General features: G+C 39.8%; 2 protein-coding genes across 2 annotated transcripts in view; one reads left to right on the top strand and one right to left on the bottom strand.

Moving 5' to 3' along the window:
• DSE (dermatan sulfate epimerase) overlaps positions 1-18,652 on the bottom strand; it is a 158,708-nt gene extending 140,056 nt beyond the window's left edge. The window contains exon 1 of the mRNA XM_045499334.1: positions 17,442-18,652. Coding sequence (XP_045355290.1) covers positions 17,442-17,496 — 55 coding nt within the window. The 5' untranslated portion in view covers positions 17,497-18,652. The remainder of the gene's footprint in view (positions 1-17,441) is intronic.
• Positions 18,653-18,745: 93 nt separating this feature from the next.
• On the top strand, positions 18,746-22,128 carry TSPYL1 (TSPY like 1). The gene has a single exon (XM_045499344.1). The coding sequence runs from the start codon at positions 18,854-18,856 to the stop codon at positions 20,192-20,194; it is 1,341 nt and encodes a 446-aa protein (XP_045355300.1). The 5' UTR covers positions 18,746-18,853; the 3' UTR covers positions 20,195-22,128.
• The last annotated feature ends 1,745 nt before the right edge of the window (positions 22,129-23,873 follow it).

The following is a 23,873-nucleotide window of genomic DNA, read 5'->3' as shown; positions in this document are numbered from 1 at the left end:
CTTTGACACCAGTTAGAAGAAGGCCAAAAAATCCCTCATTAGACTTGATAGCCTGAGGCAGAATAGGAAAGCAATTATGCAAAGTATATCTTTAGCAGGAGGGGAAAGATAAGATAAATATATGTCATGAAGCATATTAAGCCCTTGCCAACTATTATAGTCTCTCTGAATTCTAAAATTTCCCAGGTCTTCACTACTCTGAAATTTTATCAAGAGTGGCAAAATTATATATTCAGAAGTTAAATGAATGTGTACATTGAAGTTGGGCTTTTTTCTTTTTGTTTTCATATCTGTATGAAAATAATATTCAAATATGGAAGGAAATGAGTATTACATACTAAGCACTGTTTAGTGTGCCAAAAATAGTAACAGCCACCTAAAATGTACTACTTGAAACTTACTATTCAAATATGACTCTATTATTTCCAATTGTTCCTCTAATTGTGACTTCGGATCCCAAAAGATTACAGCAACCTCTGAAAGTACAAATTTAGTAGTTTAGTGCCTGAATAAAGTCTCTTTCTGGAAGGCGTGAAGGTCTGTCTTTTCTTTATTCTCCAAATACTATACACATCTTCCTAACAAAAATTTACAATTTTTTTTTCTGGACTAAGATTTGTGAGTAACTGCCAAATTTAAAAAATAGTTTGAACAAAAGCATATTATTAGCAGACTGGCAGTTTATTAAAATTCCACAACTGTATTTCCATCTAATGTTCCACATTATCCTTGCCTACAGCCAACCATCACCAAAACTAGCAACCTCACAAAACAGACAAGTGTGTTCAGTAACTTTCTTTTAGACCATACTAATTTTACTGGGTCAACTTCAGTTCACAATATACCGTGGAATTATCCGTTTCAACATTAATAACTTAAAGATGTGCACTGAAAGATTATCTTGGCCCTCTTATGTTAGAAAAAAAAAAAAGTTGTGACTAGTTTCGTTCAAGTTTTGAAATCCTATTTGGTACAAATTGAGTGACAGGAACCTCCCTCATCTCCCTCTCTGTCTCTATAACTCTATCTAGTCTATATCTCTCTGGATCTATATATTTTGTATGATGTCCTCTGTGCTTAGAATGCCTGACTCATTTAGGAGAAAGCAACCCGCCCATATTCTAAAGTAGCTTAAACACATTCTGCCAGGGCTGCTGCCTTAGCTAAAAGACTAAATACAACCCTGCAGAAAAGCCCCAAGTAAAAATGATAACATCCCCCAGATGATTAAAGCAGTTTAGAATTTTGTGTTTATTTCTTCTTCCTAAAAAATCTTGATGGTCCAACCAGTTAGACATCAAAAATCCTTCCAGAACTTGGGTTACTATACATTTGTAACTATACTCAGAACTCTGTGTTTACCCACCTCTCCACTACCCACAAACGTGGCACACATTTCTTCTGCTTTTTTTTTTTCTTTTTCACTCCGTTTGCCATTAAAGCCAGGAATTCAAAAATGAGGAAGTTCTGAAGGGCAGACTCTACAAAACTGACCTAAATAGGCTTATATTCTTAAACCTTTTGGCCCAGGATTGCCTAATATATTCTAGTTATAATAGTTGTAAGATTTATGAGTTCAAATTCTACGAAACTCAAAATCAGGAATGATTTTTTTTTCTTTCCTTTTCTAAGGAATGGGAATTTACCTTTCAGGATGAGAGAATTTACCTACATTTTTAGTTAAATGCCTTTGGGGCATTTTGTTTCCTAATAGCTTTCTAAACTCATACATAACTTGGTTTTCAACAATATTTTAATGTTTATTTATTTTTGAGAGAGAGAGAAAGAGAGCACGCGAGCTCAAGTGGGGGGGGGGGGTGGACAGAGAGAGAGAGGGAGACACAGAATCCGAAGCAGGCTCCAGGCTCTGAGCTGTCAGCACAGAGCCTGATGCAGGGCACAAACCCATGAACCGGGAGATCATGACCTGAGCCAAGGTGGGAGGATTAACCTACTGCGCCACACAGGCACTCCAATTATAGATAACTTTTAATTGACTCAAATTATTTTTAAAACCACTAGAGAGAGAAACTGCTAACTGTTCCTCCATACTCAGTCCTCTCTTCTTCCTCTTGAATTTTAGGTGAGCACAAAACAGCATTAGCTAGAGACTAATTTCTCTCTGCCTCCCTTGCAAACCAAGTTTTGCCATTGGCATGTGAGTGAATATGACTGTGGAATTTTCAGGTCAAATTAAAAAACTGCTTGCCTTTACTTCCTCTTTCCCCATATATTTGTTACTCAATAATACTTGATAATTATTACCTACTTTACGAAAATTGATACCATCCTGGGAAGAGAAAAGCTAGTAAAAACTGTCCTCATGTTTAACTTGTTTCTAAACTAAGAAGGAGAAGTAAATTCACAAATAAATAAAACAAAGTAAAACAAAACAAGTAATCATAATAGATAAACAAACAATGGTAAGGGTTCAAAAGAGAAAGGAGACTTGTGTTTACATTGGGCCCACCCACAGAATACAGGAAAATCTCCCTATCTCAAAGTCAGTTGATTAGCAATCTTAATTTTTTCTTGTCATGCAATATTATATTCACAGATTCCAAAGGTTAGTATGTGGATATCTTTGGGATGCCATTATTCTGCCTATCACATATAATCTCATTTAATCCTTATAACAGATTTATGATTTTGGTACTAGTGTTAACTCTATAGATAAGAAATGAAGGAATAGAAAGATTAAGTGATTTACCCATGATTATTACCAAGCCAGTAAGTGGCAGATCAGAAATGAGAACTCAAATATTTTTTACTCCAGGGCCCAAACTCTGACAAAGTGACCAAAAATCCAGTCACTTTAAAGTGACCAATAATTCAGTGTTAAAATCTGTCAGTCCCAAGGGCATCTGCCTGGCTCAGTTGGTTAAGCATACAACTTCGGCTCAGGTCATGATCTCATGGTTCAAGAATTCAAGCCCCACATGGAGCGCTCTGTGGTCAGCACAGAGCCTGCTTTGGATCCTCTGCCCTCCTCTCTCTCTGCCCCTCCCCTGCTTGTGTGCTCTCTCTCTTTTTCTCAACAATAAATAAACATTAAAAACAAATAAACAAACAAAAACAACAAACCACCAAAAACCTGTCAGTCCCAGGTTACTGGCCAGTTTTAAAGCTGAATTTCCCAAGCCAGGAAAACCCCTCTGAGTCAGGCAAACCGGGATGGTTAATCACCACATCTGCACATTTAACCCAAGTCCCTATTACAATAGTTTAGTGAGAATTTTATATTAAAAGTCTGGTAATCATAGATGACAACTAAATTCTAGAGGGCTCCATCGTCGTGGGAGATGGTGCTTTATGAGGCACAGAGATGGCAAAGAAACTCTGCCTCTTCCTCCAGGTTAACTTTTCCCTGGTTTTGAAAGAGGACTTCAGGGGCGCCTGGGTGGCGCAGTGGGTTAAGCGTCCGACTTCAGCCAGGTCACGATCTCGCGGTCCGTGAGTTCGAGCCCCGCGTCGGGCTCTGGGCTGATGGCTCAGAGCCTGGAGCCTGTTTCCGATTCTGTGTCTCCCTCTCTCTCTGCCCCTCCCCTGTTCATGCTCTGTCTCTCTCTGTCCCAAAAATAAATAAAGGTTGAAAAAAAAAGAGGACTTCAACTACCACTTTGACCTCAATATGTTCTTTCTAATTGATTAAGTTCTTCTTTCCAGTTTATATTTCACTCAAGCAAAAGACCCTGCAGGCAAAGAATCCCCAGTGGGAATTGAAACTATCCCCTCAACCAACAGGGACTTCCCTGAGCCAGCAAGACCCCGTCCAAGACGATGCCCTGATTTTTTTTTTTTAATTTTTTTTTAAATGTTTATTTATTTTTGAGACACAGAGAGACAGAGCATGAATGGGGGAGGGTCAGAGAGAGAGGGAGACACAGAATCTGAAGCAGGCTCCAGGCTCTGAGCTGTCAGCACAGAGCCTGACGCGGGGCTCGAACTCACAGACCGTGAGATCATGATCTGAGCCGAAGTCGGACGCTTAACCGACTGAGCCACCCAGGCGCCCCTCGATGCCCTGATTTTTACTGCCCACCTGAATGTACCCACCAGTCTTTGTCCCATTTCTCTTATGTAAATTTGGAATTTTACATTGGAAACTTTTGGCATTTTGAAGACAGTCTTTGAGAGGCTAGTCCATTGGCCTCACTGAAACAAATTCCTTTCTTGTGTCACCACCACTTGTTTCTCTGCCTTTGGATTTTGTCAGCAGTGAGTGGCCAGACTGGTCTGTTTGGGACCCCTGGAGCCAGGTGCTCTTATATGCCTACAACCCAGCTGTAGTTTGATAAAAAGATACATTTGCTGAAGATGGTCCAGATAATTTACTCTAAGAAGATTCATAAGTAGGACTTTGAAAGTAGATGGGAAAACACACTTGAGGTGGAAATGCAGTCTTGCTGTATATGTAACAAAACAAAAAAATCCTAAAAATATTACCTATTAAAGGTCTTATGGCTCACAGTAATTAATTATTTATAATTCACTAAAATTAGAGTCTTCGAACTTTTTTTTAATGTTTTCTCTATTTTTGAGAGAGAGACAGACACAGGGCACGCATGGGGAGTGGCAGAGAGAAAGGGAGACACAGAATCTGAAGCAGGCTCCGAGCTGTCAGTATAGAGCTGACAGGGGGCTCAAACTCACAAACCATGAGATCGTGATCTGAGTCAAAGTTGGCTGCTTACCCTACTGAGCTACCCAGATGCCTCTACCAAAATTATTGTCTTAAATTGAGTTCCCAGAGAAACTGACCCTGGGACAGGGATTGGAGTGCACTTTATTTAGGAGGTGATTCCAAGAGGTATTTGTAGGGACCGGGAAAGAGAAGGAAGGGAGGAAGATAGTGGATGATGATGACCAGGTTACTGATAAGGACAGGTGGATTGCTGATAATGGACAAGGTTACTGATAATGGACGGATCCAATTGGGGCCTTTGAGAAGATGGTGTAGGACATACATTAGGGTTGTTCTCCACTGCAAAGGTGAGGAAGTTAGGATGCTTATCCTCCAGCTCCCTAGCATTCTAGCCAGGAAGTAGAAAACCTTCAGCATGCACTGAAGCAGTGAATGCCAAGGGGATATGGGCAGAGCCCAAACAGTTCTAATTCATCTATTCAAATCATTTCCTGAGTCTTACCACTTCTCACAATTTCTGCAGTGACAACCCTAGTCCAAGCCACCACTGCAGCAGCTTCCTCATTGGTTTCCTTGCCTCCACTCTTCCTCCCCACCCAAACCCCTACAAAATAGCCCAAATGCCTTTTCCAAAGCATAAATCCAATTATGTCACCCCCACCCTAGCAAAAACTCAGACCAGCTAGAATCTAGCTTCCTCATAGCCTCCAAAGCCTCACATGGTCTGACTCCCCCATCTCTCTGATCTTACCTCCTAAGTAAAGCTTGTTCACTACTCAGCTATCTACTCTTCTTTTTGTTGATGAGACCTGTCTCAGTCTTTGCTCTTTGGTTCCTCTGTTTACAATGCTTTTCCCAGTGGATCACCTTCCCACAATTCAGGTGTAACTCAAATATCACCTTACCTTAGGCCCCGTCATTCTTTTCACTGACTTTCTTAGAGCAATTATTGGTCCCTCAAAACATCGTTTTATATGTTTTCAAATTTACTGTCTCTCTCTGAACACTAGAATGTAAACTCCTAAGGGGCAGTGATGTGTATGTCTTGTTCAAAGCTATATTCCCAGTACCTAGGAATTTCAGAAATATTTTTTACTAAAAAAAAAAAAAAAATGTTTCCAAGATGGATGAGATTGAATGGAAAAGCTTATCTGTCTTGAATACTGTAAATGTAACTTCAATATACCATGTTATTACTGGTTTACAACAGCCATGACGAAATGGTTTGCTAAGCAAAAGCAAAATTCATGAGATTATGAAAAATTTTTTCATCAGTGGAGTCCCAATTAATGAAGTTCTACTTTCAATGAGGTTTCAAAGGATAATGTTCCAGCTATTTTTAGAATGGAAATAAAATGACAACTTGCAATTTTCTTTTTCCCCTTAAGTAAATGTATTTATAGCTTTTGGATTAAAATTATTCTCTTCCAGGACTTAGCCATTGTGTTAAACAATAGCTAAAACTAACAGTATCAAAAACCCCATTAACCAACTTCCAGGAAGTAAATCATTGCTCTCTGAAAACCTAGACAGCTCTACTTTATCTAAATCTTTAAATTAAGGCTGTTATTTTTTATTTGCTATATTGTGGTTCCTGCTTTTCTGTCCTATTGTTGACTAATTTAGATATTGTATCACATCTCATCTTATAAAGACCCAATTAATAACTTGGAATGAAGTCGGCAAACTTTAAAAATAAAAAAAAATAAATGCACACCATCAGAGTTCAATAGGACACTGATAACAGAACACAATACTCTACAGTCTCAAAGTCCTTCAAATACAGCCCAACCCACATTCCAGCCTTCTTCCTTCCGTTCCCTTCCCCCTGCTCCCCACCAGCTACCCCATTTTGTCTACACTTGTTACACAAGCAGGCTTCCTCCTTCCTGTCTGCCTTTGCCTGGGTTGTTCCCCAGCCTGTCTCCCATCTTGCCCACATCCTCTACACTCACACCTTTCTTCCCAGCTCAAGTCTCCTTCTTTTAGGAAGCTCTCTCCAAACTCAGACACTTGCTGGGTCTTTATTCCTATGCTCAGTGTTCAGATTATACTTGGTAAAATATGCCTAACATTCCTATTTTCAAGCTGCGGTGTAATGATTTATGTCCAAATCATGATCCATCCTGCTGGGCAATCTCTGAAGGCAAGAATGGCATCTATCCTGGAATCCTCAACACTTACCATACTCACTACAGGTAATGCCCTCTCAGTGGTTGATAAATATTCTACTCATTTCAACATACCTCAGGGTTCTAAGAGGGTATGTTCTGCATGTTATCTTGCTCTGCAGTGATAATTGGTAATGGAGATGGGGGGCGGGGGGGAGGGACTGGAGGAGGGACTTGTTACGTCCATGTCTCCTCTTTTTCCCTCTGTTCTCCCTTCTGGAGTCAAGATGGGACAGCGGCTAGATGAAGAGACTGGACTGAGGTTCTGACACCTTATGTGTCATTTTATGTGACACCTTTGACCCCAGGACTCAGGTATCATCTTGCAGGGCTTTTCTCAGACTTATCTCTTTTTACAAATTCCTCTCTCATCTACTCTCCCTTTCAAGAGTCATTGTACCCTCAAGCTTTCTAAGTTCCCTAATAGGGCTTTCCCATTTTCCTTGACTCTTCTATACATACATCTAGACCCCAAAATTACTTAAATATATGAATATAGGATCCTTTCTATTTTAAACGCATGTTATCTCCGATGAAATTCTAATAAGTAAACTATTTTTAACATAAAAGCTAGCTGTTTTTACTAATTCCAGCAACCCTGCATCTAAGCCTTACATATAAAATAACTTTTTATAAAAAGTATACATATTTATTAACTATTCACTAATACTAACTTGCATATTATGACCTTTAAATTTTTTTTAGTGTTTATTTTTGAGAGAGAGAGAGAGATAGAGCGTGAGTAGGGGAGGGCAGAGAAAGAGGGAGACACAGAATCTGAAGTAGGCTCCAGGGACCAAGGTGTCCACACAGAGTCTGATGCAGGGCTCAAACTCGTGAACCATGAGATCATGAGCTGAGCTGAAGTCAGATGTTCAACTGACTGAGCCACCCAGGCGCCCCTTATGACCTTTAATTTTAAGTGTCAACTTGACTCTGGTGTCCAGATTAAACATTCTGGGTATGTCTGGGAAGGGTGTTTCCAGAAGAGATTAGCATTTGAATGATGAACTCAATAGATTGCCTCCCCCAGGTAGGTAGGCCTCATCCAATCCACAATCAGCAGAGAAAGAAGGAATTCACCCCTTTTTCCTGCCTCACTGAATGAACTGGGACATCTCACATTTTCTCCAGCTTGGGGACTGGGATTTATACTATCTGCTCCGTGGGTCTCAGGCCTTCAGATTCAGACTAAAGTACACCACTGGCTTTCCCAGGTCTCTAGTTTGTAGACAGAGTAGATCATGGGACTTCTCAGCTTCCATAATCACATGAAGCAATTCATCAAAATAAATCTCCATATGTATATCTGCATCTATATCTACCTCCTATTAATTGTTTCCCTGAAGAACACTAACACAGATTTTAAAAATATACTTTCCTAACAGAAATAGAAATAAATCCCCAAGGTGAATTGAGCGAGAAGCTCAATTTTTAAAGCAATACTCCACAATACAGAACTTCACCTCAACAAATTAAGTTTGACTGCGTTTCAGCTGTTTTAAATAATTCTCTAACCTAATATTGGGCTTACCACAGAGACTTCTGGGGAAAAAAAAAAAAAAAAAGACTTAATCACCTTGAACTCAATATCACATTTTGAGCAAATGTTTTTGCTTCAACTTTTGAATACCAATCCAAAATTTTTCAAAGCAAATGTGTTAGTTTGTATTGTTTTCTTCTTTTGAGTGAATACTAAACTCTGTATTTGACCAAGTAAAGTCCAATTGTTTCATCATTGTATGAGAGGGTTTTCTTTAATGTTTGTTTAAAAAAATATTTTAAATTCAAAGTGTAAAAGTCAGGGGCGTCTGGGTGGCTCAGTTGGTGAGTGTCCAACTCTAGATCTTGGCTCAGATCATGATCTCATGGCTCGTGGGTCTCTCTCTCTCTCTCTCTCTGCCCCTCCCTTGCTCCTGTTCTGTCTCTCAAAATAAATTAATAAACTTAAAAAGAAATATTTTTTTAAAGAGACAGGTGGAGCACAAGCGGGGGAGGGGCAGAGAAAGAGGGAGACACAGAATCTGAAGCAGGCTCTAGGCTCTGAGCTGTCAGCACAGAGCCCCACACAGGCCTCAAACGCGTGAACTGCGAGATCATAACCTGACCTGAAGTTAGAAGCTTAACTGACTGAGCCACCCAGGCGCCCCTAAAAAAATTTTTCTTAAAGTGTAAAATTCATTTTAATGTAAACAGCTCTCTAAAATTGTAGTCAACAAAAAGTTAAAGCCTTCTTCCTCTTTCCCATCTCCAATACCCTGGAGACCAGTTTTGCTGGGCACACATATTTATCCCAGTAAATAGGGGACTTCCTTCAACCCCACTTCTCCTTACAAACTTTCTTCCTTCAACTCAACATCTCCCTGAATATATCCCCTAGTCAGTCTCCCTTTCTGAACTGCCAATTATGAAAGAACTTGCTTATGCTATTTATACTTTCTTCATTTCTCATTCATTCTTCAACTCTGGAACCATCTCTCCTTCTACTCTTCTGAAACTGCTCTCACTAAAGACACCATGCCCACACAGCTACCCAATTCAGGAACTTTTCTTCCCAGTCTTCGTCTCACTTGACACGGCTGCATCCCCTGAACCCTAGGGTCCTGAAGTCCATTCCTCCCTTGCCTTCTGGGACAACACTCTTCTGGTTCTTCTATTGTTACAGGTGGGTGGGAGAGATGCTGGTCCTTGCTTCACAGAGTCGAAGAATGAAATCTCAGGGACAGCAGAGAGTGAGCAAAGTGACAGAGTTTATGGAGTGAAAGTACAAAGCTCCCCAGAGTGAGAGGGGTCCCAACTGGGTTGCCACCAAGGATTTCTGTTTCTGACCTACTGGGAACTTATCAGGAACTGAATAATAGTTTATGAGACTCTATTTATGGCGCCTAGAATGGGCAGGTTCTGGAATGGGTTTACCCTTTTTTTTCCAAAACCCATCTGCAGCAATAGCTTCACACCTGCATTTGCAGCTGTGGGGGGGGGGGGGGAGCGTTGGGTGGACTCCTCAAGGAGTAGGATGGCCAAGGGCCTCTTCATGAGCCTTGAATTGAAGCCTAGGGGGTGGCCAGGTGGAGCCATCATAGGCACAATCAGCCTCCCCAAAGGTCCTTTACCTATCCCTGCCTACTGTTAACTCTTTCCCTAATCACTATCACTAATGGCTACTTTTCAATTCTTCTGTTTGTCCCACTTCACCTCTCTCATGTCAGTGTTCCACAGATTTCTACTCTTGGGTCTCCTTTCTTCTCTTCTGTCTTTCTGGGTACTCATCCACTATGATAGCTTCAACTATCACCTACACCTTAATGACTTCCAAGTCTATCTGTAGACCCTTGTATCAATGAGACTAATGCCATCGTGGACAAATTTGCCATGATGACTATTCTGTTACTGGAAACCTTCTTGAGCACACTCCCCTCTCCCTTCTTTTGTTCGGTCACACCCTTAATTACACTGTCATAGCAGAACATTCCTGATCTGCCCTGGAGATATGACTATTCTAAACTGTTCTCCTCTTGAGTAGTCCCTCAATCTGTACTCCCAGGCTCCAGGGCTATAAAAGCAGGTCTTAAGGGAGGTGGGATTGTGGAGATCTTCTCGTCTTTTAGCAGCCCGAGACATGCTTCTATCCCTATGTCCCTTTAACAAACCACATCCTGTCAAGCTGGACTTGTCAGCCTTTTTCTTTGGTCTTCTGGTTCCTTTGGCCTTTGGAGGTTATTTGCATATATCTTTTACAGAACAACCCTACTCTTCTCCTGATCTACAAAGGCCCAAATTTATTTTCCAATATTTCTAATGGGCTGCCCCAGATTCACAATGAAACTCTCCTTGGGACGCCTGGGTGGCTCAGTAGGTTGAGCATCTGACTCTTGATCCCAGGGTCATCATGGAGCCCTGTGTCAGGCTCCACGCTGAGGGTGAAGTCTGCTTAAGATTCTCTCTCTCTCTTTCTACCTCTGCCTCTCTCCCCTGCTCATTGTTGTCTTTCTCCCTCTCTTAAAAAAAAAAAAAAATTTAAGAAAAAACAAAAAGAAACTCTCCTTGCCTATAATTGAACTTATGATCTCTTCCCTCCCATAATAACCATATTGTAACCTGATCTTCTTCCTATATTCCATAGCTCACTCACATTTCCACCCATCCTTGTTGTCCAGACTGAAACAAATCAATCTTCCTCAACTCTTCTCCAATATTCATAACTAGTATTTCAATAAATACTTCTCTAAAATATTCTGTTCTGTCAATACTACATTTCTAAAGATACTTTCATCAACCTTTGCTTGAATTATTACAACACTCAAAACTAATTTCCTAGTCTTTATTCATACAACCTTCAAGCCATTTTTCATATTGCAATCAATTAATGTCATTTTCTGACACATCCATGTCAGTCCCATTTTAATACCTCCAATATCCTCTAATATAGGATTTTAAAATGCATATATAATTACATATTATACACCTAAAATAATACCTCTTTCACACACATAAGGCCCTTAGACATCAGATTCGATTTTATCTAACCATCACCCCCCACTAACTGCTCTTTTAGCCATTCCTCAAGCTGTCTGGGCTCCTGCTTGCCATCTGGGTCTTTGCTCAGGGTGTTTCATCAGCATTTAATCAGCAATTTCACTGGGGTTGAACTGTGAAAATTTTCTCTCTTCCGGAGAGAAGTAAGCAGTTAAGATGATCCTTCTGTTTTTTAAATCAGGGAAGTTTCCAATATGGGTAGATGATATGTTAAATGGGAAGGATGCAGATTTCCTCTCTCTTCTTAGGATGAGTCAGAAAGAAATATTTCCAAATTGGACTTAATGTATTTCCTGATAACAAACTTTTTATTTTCAAAATTTCCTCCTGAGTATAGAACAGTAAAATCTAGTGAAATATTTATTGGCTAGAGCTCTTTTATCCTTGAGTTCATTCATCAGCAACTGAAATCTCTGAACCCCAAGTGTAAGAATCTGGAAATGCTGTTAAGTTAGAAATATTAGCGGTAGTAGGAGGTATTTTTTCTTAAATCTGTCTCACATTTAATAAATGCTTCCACTGAGGGCACTTGTCTCCTAAAAGCCATAAGTTCTGTTTAGATTAATATACTGAAGTTCCCACGGCTGTATAAGTTAGCCTTCAATGTGGAATCATTCAATCAATGTAGCCAACGTTGCATAAGAATCCTCTGGGTGCTACTGAAGACACAAACCCTGGAAAAAGAAGTTATCAGGAGTCCTTGAGTTCCCTGGTTACTGTCAAAGATTTCAAGAAATCAAAAAGCAACACGGCATAGTAGAGAGAGCTTTGAAGTTAGGCAAATTGGGTTTATATCCACATTCCATTAATTACTAGCTATGTAACTTTCAGCAAGTCACTTGACCTCTCTGAGATTCCTCATCTGTATAATAAGGTGAATTCTACCTATGTCATAGAGGGGATGAGAAAATTTTTATTAATGGCCAAATGAATGAATCATGGTCTCTTTCCAAATCAACTTTTCACATTTTAAAAACAGACATGCATAGAATAGCTTGCTTACAAACCAAAGGAAATTGTAATATAGTACTAGAGCCAAGGAAGTCACAAATCAGAGTTCTCAGCCTAACAGATGAAGTGTTATAACAATCAAATATCAAGTTAGATACTATAATATGAATTTTTTACATTGAATTAATTTTTATGTGGAAAGTGGTAAATGACTTAGATGAAACCTGTTTTAAAACAAGAGGGCTGGTTTTTGTTTTTGTTTTTATCATGAAAGTCTGACTGTTGTAAAAAGGTTTTTGACCTTGGGACTGTACCAAAAACAAAATTACTAATATTTTTGTAAGATTACATATGAACTCCAGAGTTCTAATGAATAGGGCAACACAAATTCATGGGAACAATATTTAAAGGATTTAGCTATTTATCTAAACTTCATACTATCTATAAAATGCATAGAAATATTTTCCCTTGGATGAGATTTCTTAACCTTAGGATTTTGAGATGCTTCCAAATATAAAATTAAATGGACATTAAATGGCTTGATTGTCCACTTTTGGTATTGTACTAAACAATCACTATGACTCACAGTGAAGTAAAATTCTATGAAATTATTTTCATTAATTGTTTCACATTTGTTATTTTCATTTATAAATTTTTTCACTTTACTAAAAGTACAGTAGGGGTTTGTCCCACCAAGCATACATTTTATTGGTTATTTAAATGACTAACATAGGGGTGCCTGGATGGCTCAGTTGGTTAAGCGTCAGACTTTGGCTCAGGTCATGATCTCGTGGTTGTGGGTTCAAGCCCTGTGTCAGGCTCTGTGCTGACAGCTCAGACAGCACAGAACCTAGAGCCTGCTTTGGATTCTGTGTGTCTCTCTCTCCCCTCCCCTGCTCACAATCTGTCTCTGTCTCTCAAAAATAAACGTTAAAAAAAAATTTTTTTTTAAATGACTAACCTAATTACACAAGTTACTTAACTAATGCTTCCTGCATTTGATTTAGCTTCATTCTTCTCTCTGAAGTAATGGCTCACTTTTGTAAATAATTTTAATCAATAAGTTTTATAGTGAAGTAACATAATATTTAGATTGTCTTTTTGATATCACATGAGCCAGGAGATAAATACTTCTAGTGAAAATACTAACTCCCATTATAAATGCACACAATTTTTGCTCCAAAAAATGCTAACTGAATACATGAATTTTAATAATCGATTTTCTTTTACCCTTAAGACCTTTGTAAAGTATAGGCCTGCAATCTCTGTGGTATGGCATTTTAGTTCTAACAAGCCTTCAAGATTCTGTATGTCTAATATGTTAGTGTTGTCTAATAGAACTTTCTGCCATGCATGGTCCAATAGAGTGGCTATTAGCCAGATGTTGCTACTGAGCTCTTACAATGTGGTTAGTTCATCAGACTGATGAATTGAATTTTTAATTTTAATTAATTTAAATTCAAATAGCCATATGTGGCTGTAATGGATAGTGCAGGTCTAGAATGTATGTTGAAATAGCTGGAACAGTAAACAAGTGTGATTACTATACCCTCATCCCGACTTCTTTTTCATGTTGTTCAATTATTACATATAGTAGGACACAAAACAAGTGTCGTTTCCTGGATAAAGCTTTTATTGACCACTCTAATACACATGGATGTCTTTCTTGTCTGAATCCTAAACACAACTGCTTTATAAAGGAATTTAGTGCCTGACTATCTTGCACAATAGTTTAATTTTAATATATGTAAGTTTTAGTATAAAACATTACAAATAATACTATCAGCTTTTATTCATTGACAGCTAACAGTGCTAAACATTTTACACATATCTTATTTCGTCTTCATAACAGGCTGGTATAGTGTGTATTATAGTCTCTAACATATGAGGAAACTGGCTCAGAGAGTAGAAGCGGCTTGTCTGGGTTAAACAGCTAGTGAATGGCCTAGCTGGAACTTGAAACCAGGTCCATTCTAGTCTACAGAGGTAGAGACCTTGTTGGGAGTAGGCGGGGTCATATGAGATATTTAGGCTTGATTTGATTATTGGAAGCCATCATAACAAATCTAAGCCCCATATGAGAAAACTACTTTGCCACAATTACAGCTTAATAGGAGTAAAAATTTCAATTCAATGTAAATTACAAGAGTATTTCATTTATAGTGAAAGAAAATTCCAAAGACATGTCATTTTCTTAAAGACCAGTTGCTCCCTCTAGTGAAAAATCAATGGTAATTCCATAACCACTAAGTAACAGATTCTAAGTAGATCTACCTTCCATTCGCATGCCTTAGAAATCTGTGCAGGTGTATTTTGGTTATTAACAAGAATGTTATTGACTTCCATTAGCTAGGGTCAGGAATGCTATATACCTACAGTATATAAGTCCTCAACAACAAAAAAATTGTCCCACTTCAGAGGGGGAAAACTACCTATATTTACTTATGTAAGCCTTCAGTTTAACATCATTTTACATGCAAAAACAAAATATGTTTGCACTATTTTACTGTGCAATGGATTTTCCAGGAAGTAAACTATGGCATTTCATCTAACTCAAGACATTATAAGTTATAAAACACAGTATTACTTAAATATCATGAAGAAAAGACAGAAAAAAAAACTATTGCTGCTAAAATTATGACACAATGCAGTTATACATAATTTTTACTTTATCTTTAAAAAGCTCTTTTATTTTTTTTAAGTTTTATTTATTTAAGTGATCGCCACACCCAATGTGGGGCTTGAAGTCATGACCCTGAGATCGAGACTCAGTTGCTCTACCAACTGAGCCAGCCAGGAGCACCTAAAAGCTCTTTTAGACTTATTTAGACATAATCAAATATCACACTTGGATATATATATATATATATATATATATAAAAGAACAAACAAAAACAAAATAAATTGTTCAGATATTTCTAAAATGTCTTCATATTCAGAAAGCTTTCTGCAACAGTTTTTGACTCAGAATTGTGAATATTTATGTTTTTCCAAACAATATTATTCTCTCTTCTCTCAACTATGTTGATGATGCTATATTTCTTAAAGGAGTGCTCAACTCTTGTATCTAGGATTTTCTTTAAAGCCACAGACACCAGTTATTAGGTTTTGATGTTGGCACTTTTTTGAGCCTTCCAAAGATACTGATGGAAAGTTTTCAAACAACAACCAGTGGCTGTAACCCTTCTTCAGATGGTTTTGAAAGTTGTCCAAAATGAAATCAGTAACAACAACCAAGTTCTCACGTGCTCAGGCAACGACAGTTAACACGTCATGAATGACACCTGGCTCACAGTGCTTATGACCCATTCTGATTACAGAAATGTGAAAATATATTTCTTACAATGGAAGAAATGTGAAGCCAGGGTAATCAAGGAGAACTCACACAGCTCATAAAACATTTGTAGGAATTCAGAGCAGGAAGATTAATGAGTCCATGTACAGGAAAGTTGCCCTTAGGAGAAGGGAGGGGAAATGTATCAGTTTTTATGCATGACCTTGGTTAAGTTAGTTAACCTCTCAGAGTTATTGTTTCCTCTTTTATAAAATTTGACAATTTAATGCACGTAAAATGCCTGGCACATTCTAAAGCAAGATAGGTTTGTGACGGGGTCTTAGAGAATGAACAGTATCTGCCTAAAAAGAGAGTATTTCAGTTAGCAAGATAACTCTGTCATGTAAAAGAGATACATAGTCCTTTTGAGACTGTAGATTCAAAAAGATAAGGAAAAACTTCCACAAGTAATAGCCACAAGTAATATTATTAATATATTAAGTACAACTTTCTGTAGCAAATAGTAATCATATATTCTTTTTTTTCCTACATGGCAAAATAACTCCTTGAGCACATGAGGCTTGATGCAGACTGAAATCATAAAGAGTTCCTTCTTCTGTGTAAAGATTCTTTCTAAAAAAAAAAAAAGTGGCACAAAATACATAAATCTGCTTTTCCCTCTTAATCCTTGTTTCTCGCTAGACCTTCTCTTACTCAAAAGTGATCATACCCTGGACTCTCCATCTTCTATAATGATCACCACAATCATTTCTGTACTGTGACTTTCAGACAAGTAAAAGAAATTTAAGTTTTTCCTCATTTTCTATATATTTTCAATCAAATATCCCATACTATGGCTTTTCCAGATGTACTAACAGTAAGAGAAGGAAAGGTTCCTCCACAGTGTCTCAACACTATCTGGAGAAATTACACTCACTAGAATCCTTATTACATTACATGCACCATCTCTGATTGGAGGCTTTCCTAACATTATCAGAGCACTAATTAAATACACTTGCAGAAATCATAATAGTGCCTTTGACAAATAAAGCACATCTAGTACTGGTGAAAGCCTCGTAATAGTCTTCTGCTTAAAAATAGAAGTTTTCACTTAGTATAAGTTTTCACTTTAGGGGGTGCCAGCGTGGCTCAGTCGGTTAAGCATCTTGACTTTTGATTTCAGCTCAGGTTATGATCTCACAGTAGTGAAATGGAGCCCCATGTAGGGCTCTTCGTGGACAACGTGGAGCCTGCTTAGGGTTCTCTCTCTGTCTCTCTGTCCCTCTCCCCCACTCGTGCGCTCACTCTCTCACAAAAATAAATAGATGAACATTAAAAAAAAAATTTCCACTTAGGCCGGAGAAACTGTATTCTGTCCACTTGTTCCCCTATTCAACATTCCAGTAGTGTAACACTGTGCAAGGCAGTGTGCTAGGCACTAGGTAAACAGTAGTAAACAAAACTCTGACTGTCCTTGGAGTTCACAGTCTTCTCAAATATCTTTTGTGGTAGGTTTTAGCTTTAATTTTCTTTCTGGGTGTTGCCTAATTCTGGTCTCAATAACCAAAAAGAGGCTCAGGATATGATACATCACAGCTGTTGGGCAGGAGGCAGGACCTCAGAGGAAGCGATGGGCAAGTTTGAAGGAGCTGCTGCTAGGAAAAACAGGACACACACAGAGATGCAACCAAACCTCAATCCAAGGAGTATTCATTTCATATTGCTTTAGTAACAAATTACCACAAACTTAATAGCTTAAAACCACACAAATTAATTTTTGCATAGTTCTGGAGGTGAGACATCATCAAGATGTTGGCAGTGCTGCATTCCTTTGAAGGCTCTACAGGAGAATCTATTTCCTTACCTTTCCAGCTTCTGGACGCTGCCTTCATTCCTTGGATCCTGGTTCCTTCTGCCATCTTCAAAGCCAGCAGCAGAGCATCTTCACATCTCTTTCTCTTTTTTTCTCACTTCTGATTTGATTGTTACATATTCTCAGACTGATACTCCTAACTCCTTTTTATGAGGACTCTTGTAATTCCATGGCACCCACCTGGATAATTCAGTGTGATCCTCCCATCTGCAGATCCTCAACCTAATCATATCTGCAAAGTCCCTTTTGCCACATAAGATAACATATCCATAGGTTCTGAAGATTAGGAAGTGAACGTCTTTGGGGGCCATTATTGGGCAAAGCAAACAGGAAAAAATGTTTGCCTACTTTACACCTCGAGTCAACTAACTGCACACAGGCATTCTGCAAGTTTGTTTTCTACTTCAAGACCATCTTGATTATCCATTTTAATGAGATTTTCTTTATAAAAATGTTGGTGGGTAGTCCCCCACTGGTATTTCTCTGAAGCCTTGTAGCTCTCTAACACATTTTCCTCACAAGTCAACAAACTAAAAACTAGAGACAATGACATCTCTCTTAAATCAAGTCTATGAACTGACTGCCATGAATACATACTTCATTAGGGCCTTTTGCGGAACTAAATTCGTTAACAGATTAATAGTTTATGGGGCTGAAAACAGCTTTTCTAATTTTCTGCAGTGAGGGGTCATGGAGCAAGAGACAGCTAATTGACCCTGGCTTAATTCCTGCAGACATTATGTATCACAGACTCTTCTTTGATGCATATTATAAATTTAGAACTACCAAGGAATACTATGCATCACTTTGGTGGTAAAACGCTGAGTAGTTTTTTCCCACTAATGTTAGAGGTTGGAGTTGATACTTTCATGTCATTTCTACTGGAGAAAAGAGAAACAAATTGCTATTCATCTCGGTTTAAAAATAAAGAGATTTTTGTTTCTGGCCACTATGGGGTAACAGTGAAGAGATCTATCTTCCGGTCTAAAAAATACATATGCAGACCCGGTAAAACGTATGTTTTCAGAACAGGCAGTGTAGTGCTGCGATCGCTACCAGTATCCCAGCTTACATGCTGCAGGCAGTTTCCAGATGCATCGCTGGGAGTGCCCTCACTGCCTTCAGTCTCTGAGTCCGAAATACATTTATGCACATAAGTCAAATTATTGCTTCACCCTCCTAAATCCATACAAGTAAAACTAAAGGCAACAAGCTGGGACCGCAAGCAGGGGCGGAGCAAGCAGCCACTTCTCGCGTTCTGGTGAGATCCACGGCCCTGACGTCACCCTCGCAGAGACTCTCGCGGGACTTCAGGGTGGGTGGTGCGAGCCGCCGGTTTAGGAGGGGGCGTTGTCTGTGAGCAAAACAGCCGTTAATCTGTCGTTGGTCAGGCTGCTGCTAACATGAGCGGCCAGGATGGAGCTGAGACGTCCCCTTTTCCCCAAACCCGCAGTCTGACGACTCTCGGCCGTACCCCAGGAGACCCCGACCCACACCAGCGCCTGAAGCTCCGTGAGGAAACCGAGGCGTCGCAGGTGATGGCGGAGCCGGGTGAGGGAAGCTCGGAGACTGTCGCGCTCCCACCGCCTCAGCTTCCAGAGGAGCGGGGAGCCTTCCACGCCCCCGCGGGCTGTGGCCAAACTCCCCAGATCCGAGGCGGTGGGGATCGAGGTTTCGTAGAGACCGAAGCCGGTCGGGCGGAGGCCCCGCCTCTAACGGAAGGCCTGGAAGCTGGGTCTGTGTCCGTGGCAACGGACAACAGCTTGAAAAATGGCTGTCCGAGTGGAGAGCCGGGCGGCCCAGGTGGGGAGAAGCCCCCAGGAACCTGTGTTGCAGAGAGGTCGGGGTCTGAGGTGTTGGAAGAGGTGAAGGCCAGTGAAGTGGAGACAGAAAAATGCACCGTTTTCTCGGTAGCAGTGGATGAAGCGGTGGAGAAGAAGGGAGTGAAGGAAGAGGAGACGGTGAAGGAAGGAGTCAAGGAGGAGGAGGTGGTGGAGCAGAAGATGGAGATAGAGAAGCAAGTAGGGGAAGAAATAGAAATGATGGAGGAAAATAGAGTGGTAGAGGAGGTGAAGGAGGACGCGGGGCTCCGACCCTTGAATATGGATCTTCGCATGAACCCCCTGGAAGCCATCCAGCTGGAACTGGACACTGTGAATGCTCAGGCTGACAGAGCCTTTCAACAACTGGAGCAGAAATTTGGGCGCATGCGTCGTCACTACCTGGAGAGGAGGAACTACATCATTCAGAATATCCCGGGCTTCTGGGTGACTGCCTTTCGGAACCACCCCCAGTTGTCCCCCATGATTAGGGGCCAAGATGCCGAGATGTTAAGATACATAACCAATTTGGAGGTGAAGGAGCTCAGACACCCCAGAACTGGCTGCAAGTTCAAGTTCTTCTTTCGAAGAAACCCCTACTTCAGAAACAAGCTTATTGTCAAAGAATATGAGGTCAGAGCCTCTGGCCGAGTGGTGTCTCTTTCCACACCAATCATATGGCGGCGGGGCCATGAACCCCAGTCCTTCATTCGCAGGAACCAAGATGTCGTCTGCAATTTCTTCACCTGGTTTTCAGACCATAGCCTTCCAGAGTCTGACAAGATTGCTGAAATTATCAAAGAGGACTTGTGGCCCAATCCACTGCAGTATTACCTGTTGCGTGAAGGAGTCCGTAGAGCCAGACGTCGCCCAATAAGAGAGCCTGTAGAGATCCCCAGGCCCTTTGGGTTCCAGTCTGGTTAATCTCTGCCTTTGGAAATACTGCACAAGGTCCCTACTACCCCTTGCTGGACTTGTGCTTGGACAACAAGAAATGGGTATGCCTTCTACCTTTTTTTTTTTCTTTTTTTTCTTTTTTCCCCCTGACATTTTTACAACCTCTTCCTCTGGACAGTTTTCTCAACCTCGAGATTGAGACTTTCAAGACCTTGCTCCTCCATTTCCATATGGCCTTCATGCTATTCTGCATTACTGTCACATGCTGCATGGTCATGATTCACATCACTCCTAAGCCAAGCAAATGATGCTGTAAATTGCACTGCCTTTATCTGCACTGCATGGACCCTGTTTGTTCCTAGGGCTTTTTGACTCTTTCCACCTGGAATTCTAACTTTGCCTAGGAGCCCATTCTACCCATTTTGCTCTGCAGTATAGGCAGACAATTGTGGGGCATTAATATCAAGAGACCAGCAGTGGGCCAGTTGGTCTTATTTATGTGACTCTGTGGCTCTTCTTGTACCTCTAGTCACCTACTGCTTACTACTGGCTATGCCCACCCACCTTGGGCTACTACCTACTGGATGAATACCTTGCAGATCACTGTCAGCCCCACTGTGGTCTCGTTTCTCTTAAACAAGAATCCCTAGAGCTGGTGATGGACCCACAAAAGACCCTTCCATTCCTTTCCCAAAAGACATCCTTGATTCCTCACCCCCTCTCTCCTCTCGCTTCATGATCCAGAACCCGACTGTCAGGCAAGTAGTTAAGGTGACAAGTTACGACTTTATTCTTATGGCAAGATTAAGGATGGTGTCCATTCCAAGTACCAGGCTTTCTCAGCCTCAACTAGTAAATTCACACAAAACCTAGGTATACCTCTTTGTGCCTCTTCTCCTTGCCCTGAACATGGTTAAGTGCTAGGGTGGTAGTACACTTTCTCCCTGTCTGCCTCTTGTCTCTTAAAGAAAAAAAAAAAAAAATGATAGCTCAAAAGTAGGCCTTTTAGTTTAATTTAGCTTTAGCTCTTCATGATTTCCAGGGACAGGTTGTCCTGTAAAATAGACTGCTAGAGCTCTTATTTCCCTCTGCATTCTTCCCCATCCTCCACTCCCTTTAGCGACACCTAGAGGGTTTAAAAGGAGACGGATATAGATGAAGTGATATATAGTTCATAGTCATGGAAGAACTAGAGCTTTTGATGGGTGTTCTAAGCGGGGGTAACAGCAGACCACCACAGGCGAAAATGAGCAAGATAAAAATTGGGCCTAAGATTAAGACTGGCTTGGCAGAGGCTTCAAGGAAAAGGTTCTTTTTCTATCAGTGGTAATGGGAGGAGAAATACTTTTTCTCAGGATTTCTATGGGAGAATTGAGTGTTAAATGTGTTGCTTAGAGAAGAATACTTTAAAGAAACAAAGCAACTTTGGGTGCTTTCTGTTGTTTTCATTCTGTTGTTTCATTTTCTGTTTTCATTTACGTGGAAGATTAGTACTGTGTGTTTTTTTCCACTAGTGTTTAGTAAAATAACATTTTCTGTTTCTGCTTAATGGGAAAACTGAGCTGTACAGGCTTTCTTTTTGCTTTCAGTTGGGAACATTTGAAAAAATAACAATTTTATTTTCCTGTAAGATATAGAGACTTAACTGAATATTTATGAGTTTTCAACCGCTTGTTTCTGTTAAAAATGTATTCTTAGAAATATAATTTGAGTAACTTGGTTTTGTCAGATTCCGAAGACTGGAAATTGTTGTCTTCATGGAAAAATAACCTACCAAAAATGTTTGACTTGATTGTCTTTCTTGGTAACTTACCCTGGTAACAACTTGGTAAATGATGTGTCTCTTTTCCTAAATATCATAAATACTTGTGAGATTGCTCTTTCAAACTGGAAATGTACCATTGGGATATCTGTCTTTCTGTATATGCATCGTGGTAAAATAAAAGCATGTTATTCTGCTAGATTTCTTTTTTTTTCCACCCTGCCCACAAACGTGTGAATTGTTCAAAATAACAGATTACGGAATTATTAAAATTCTAAAAATGGGATACAACAGACATTATCCCAGAAGTAAGAAACTAGGGCATACTGCTCTGTACCTTGCAAGGTTGGGAGGGTTGTTACTGTTGTTTTGCTTTAGTTCACAATTGCAAGTGCTTACTCATGATGTCACTTTTTTCCATATAGCTTGTGCAGGACCACCACTCCCTTCACTTCCTTAAAGCTTCCATTTCTATCTCTGTCAATGATATTCTTGTGTCATTCGGGTTCTTTTTATTTGCTTATGCATTTAATAAGCAAACAGTTTCTGTCATAAGTGATAAACCCTTCTCATACTTTCTCAGCTGTAAAAACTTGTTCATTCTTTTCTTCAAACCTCCCCATTTTCTATTTGTGTCAAAATTTTCAAGGCCTGATAACTCTTCTGCCTTAACAGTTCTTCTGTTCCCTTTAGGGAAGATGAAATATTTCCTCAAGTACTTGGTGTACTTACAGGGACTTACTGTTCTAGAAAATAACACATAATTTGTTAACAGTGAATTCCACAAATATTTATCAAGGCATTCTGTCAGGCCTTCAGAAGGTAACAAAAAGAAGATAAAGTCATTCCCTTTATTGTTAAAAACTGGGGTAAGGGGAGCCTGGGTGGCTCAGTTAGTTAAGCACCTGACTTTGGCTCAGGTCATGATCTCATGGTTCATGAGTTAAAGCCCTGCTTTGGGCTCTGTGCTAACAGCTCAGGGCCCGGAGCCTGCTTTGGATTCTGTGTCTCCCTCTTTCTCTGCTCTTCCCTCCGCTCATGCTCTGTCCCTCTCTCCTTCAAAAATAAATAAACATTAAAAAATAATAATAAAGTAGTCCCATTGGGTTGCCTGGGTGGCTCAGATGGTTACGTGTCTGACTCTTGATTTCACCTCAGGTCTTGATCTCAGGGTTGAGTTCAAGCCCTGCATTATGCTCTGCTGGATGTGAAGCCTACTTAAAAAAAATAATAAAGAATAAAGTAGTCCCTTAACAAAAAAGAAAAAAAAAGTAAACCCTTAACATTTAGGACCTATAGCTTCATATTCTTCTAGAATAAAATGTTTTGTATTTTTGGTTTACAGATGTCATGAAGCTCAGAAAATAAAATTTCAGTCATCAGCTATACCATTTTGTGTATGTTAACATAGGCTCTAAATTTTAACAATTGGCCAGGCAACAGAAAAAAAAATCTGAAAATAGCATTGTACCAAGTCAATTCAATGCTCACCACTTGCAGCATATTTTATTTTTGAAAATTAGTGTAGCCTTGCAGTACAATCTTGCAGCAATTATTATTTTGTATTGGCTATTACATTAAGGGCTATATGGGATAGTAAAGTGAAGGTTGTCCTTGCAATTGAGGAACTTACAATCTCATTGAGGAGGGAGTATCTTTTCTTGAATGTTTCCTCTTCAGCAAATTCACATACTCAAACCAGTCATGTGCACAAGAAAACTCAGGATTAACGTGGCAAAGAGAAGGTGTCAGAGATGATCAGGATTGTCCCTTCAGGACCAACTTTCCCTCCCTCAGTGTTAAATATATAATTGAAGTCCTAGACTATGGATGTGACAGATACAATATTTATGCATTCACTATATATATATAGGAGCTATTTCACTTGTGAGCAGTACTTTCTCCATGTTTGCTTGAAGTGCTTTGTTTTAGCTCTGAAGGGCC

This window comes from Leopardus geoffroyi, chromosome B2, assembly GCF_018350155.1.
Source record: "Leopardus geoffroyi isolate Oge1 chromosome B2, O.geoffroyi_Oge1_pat1.0, whole genome shotgun sequence".
Lineage (NCBI taxonomy): Eukaryota > Metazoa > Chordata > Mammalia > Carnivora > Felidae > Leopardus > Leopardus geoffroyi.
The sequence above is the reverse complement of the archived record's forward strand: the minus strand, read 5'-3'. Positions and strand labels throughout refer to the sequence as shown.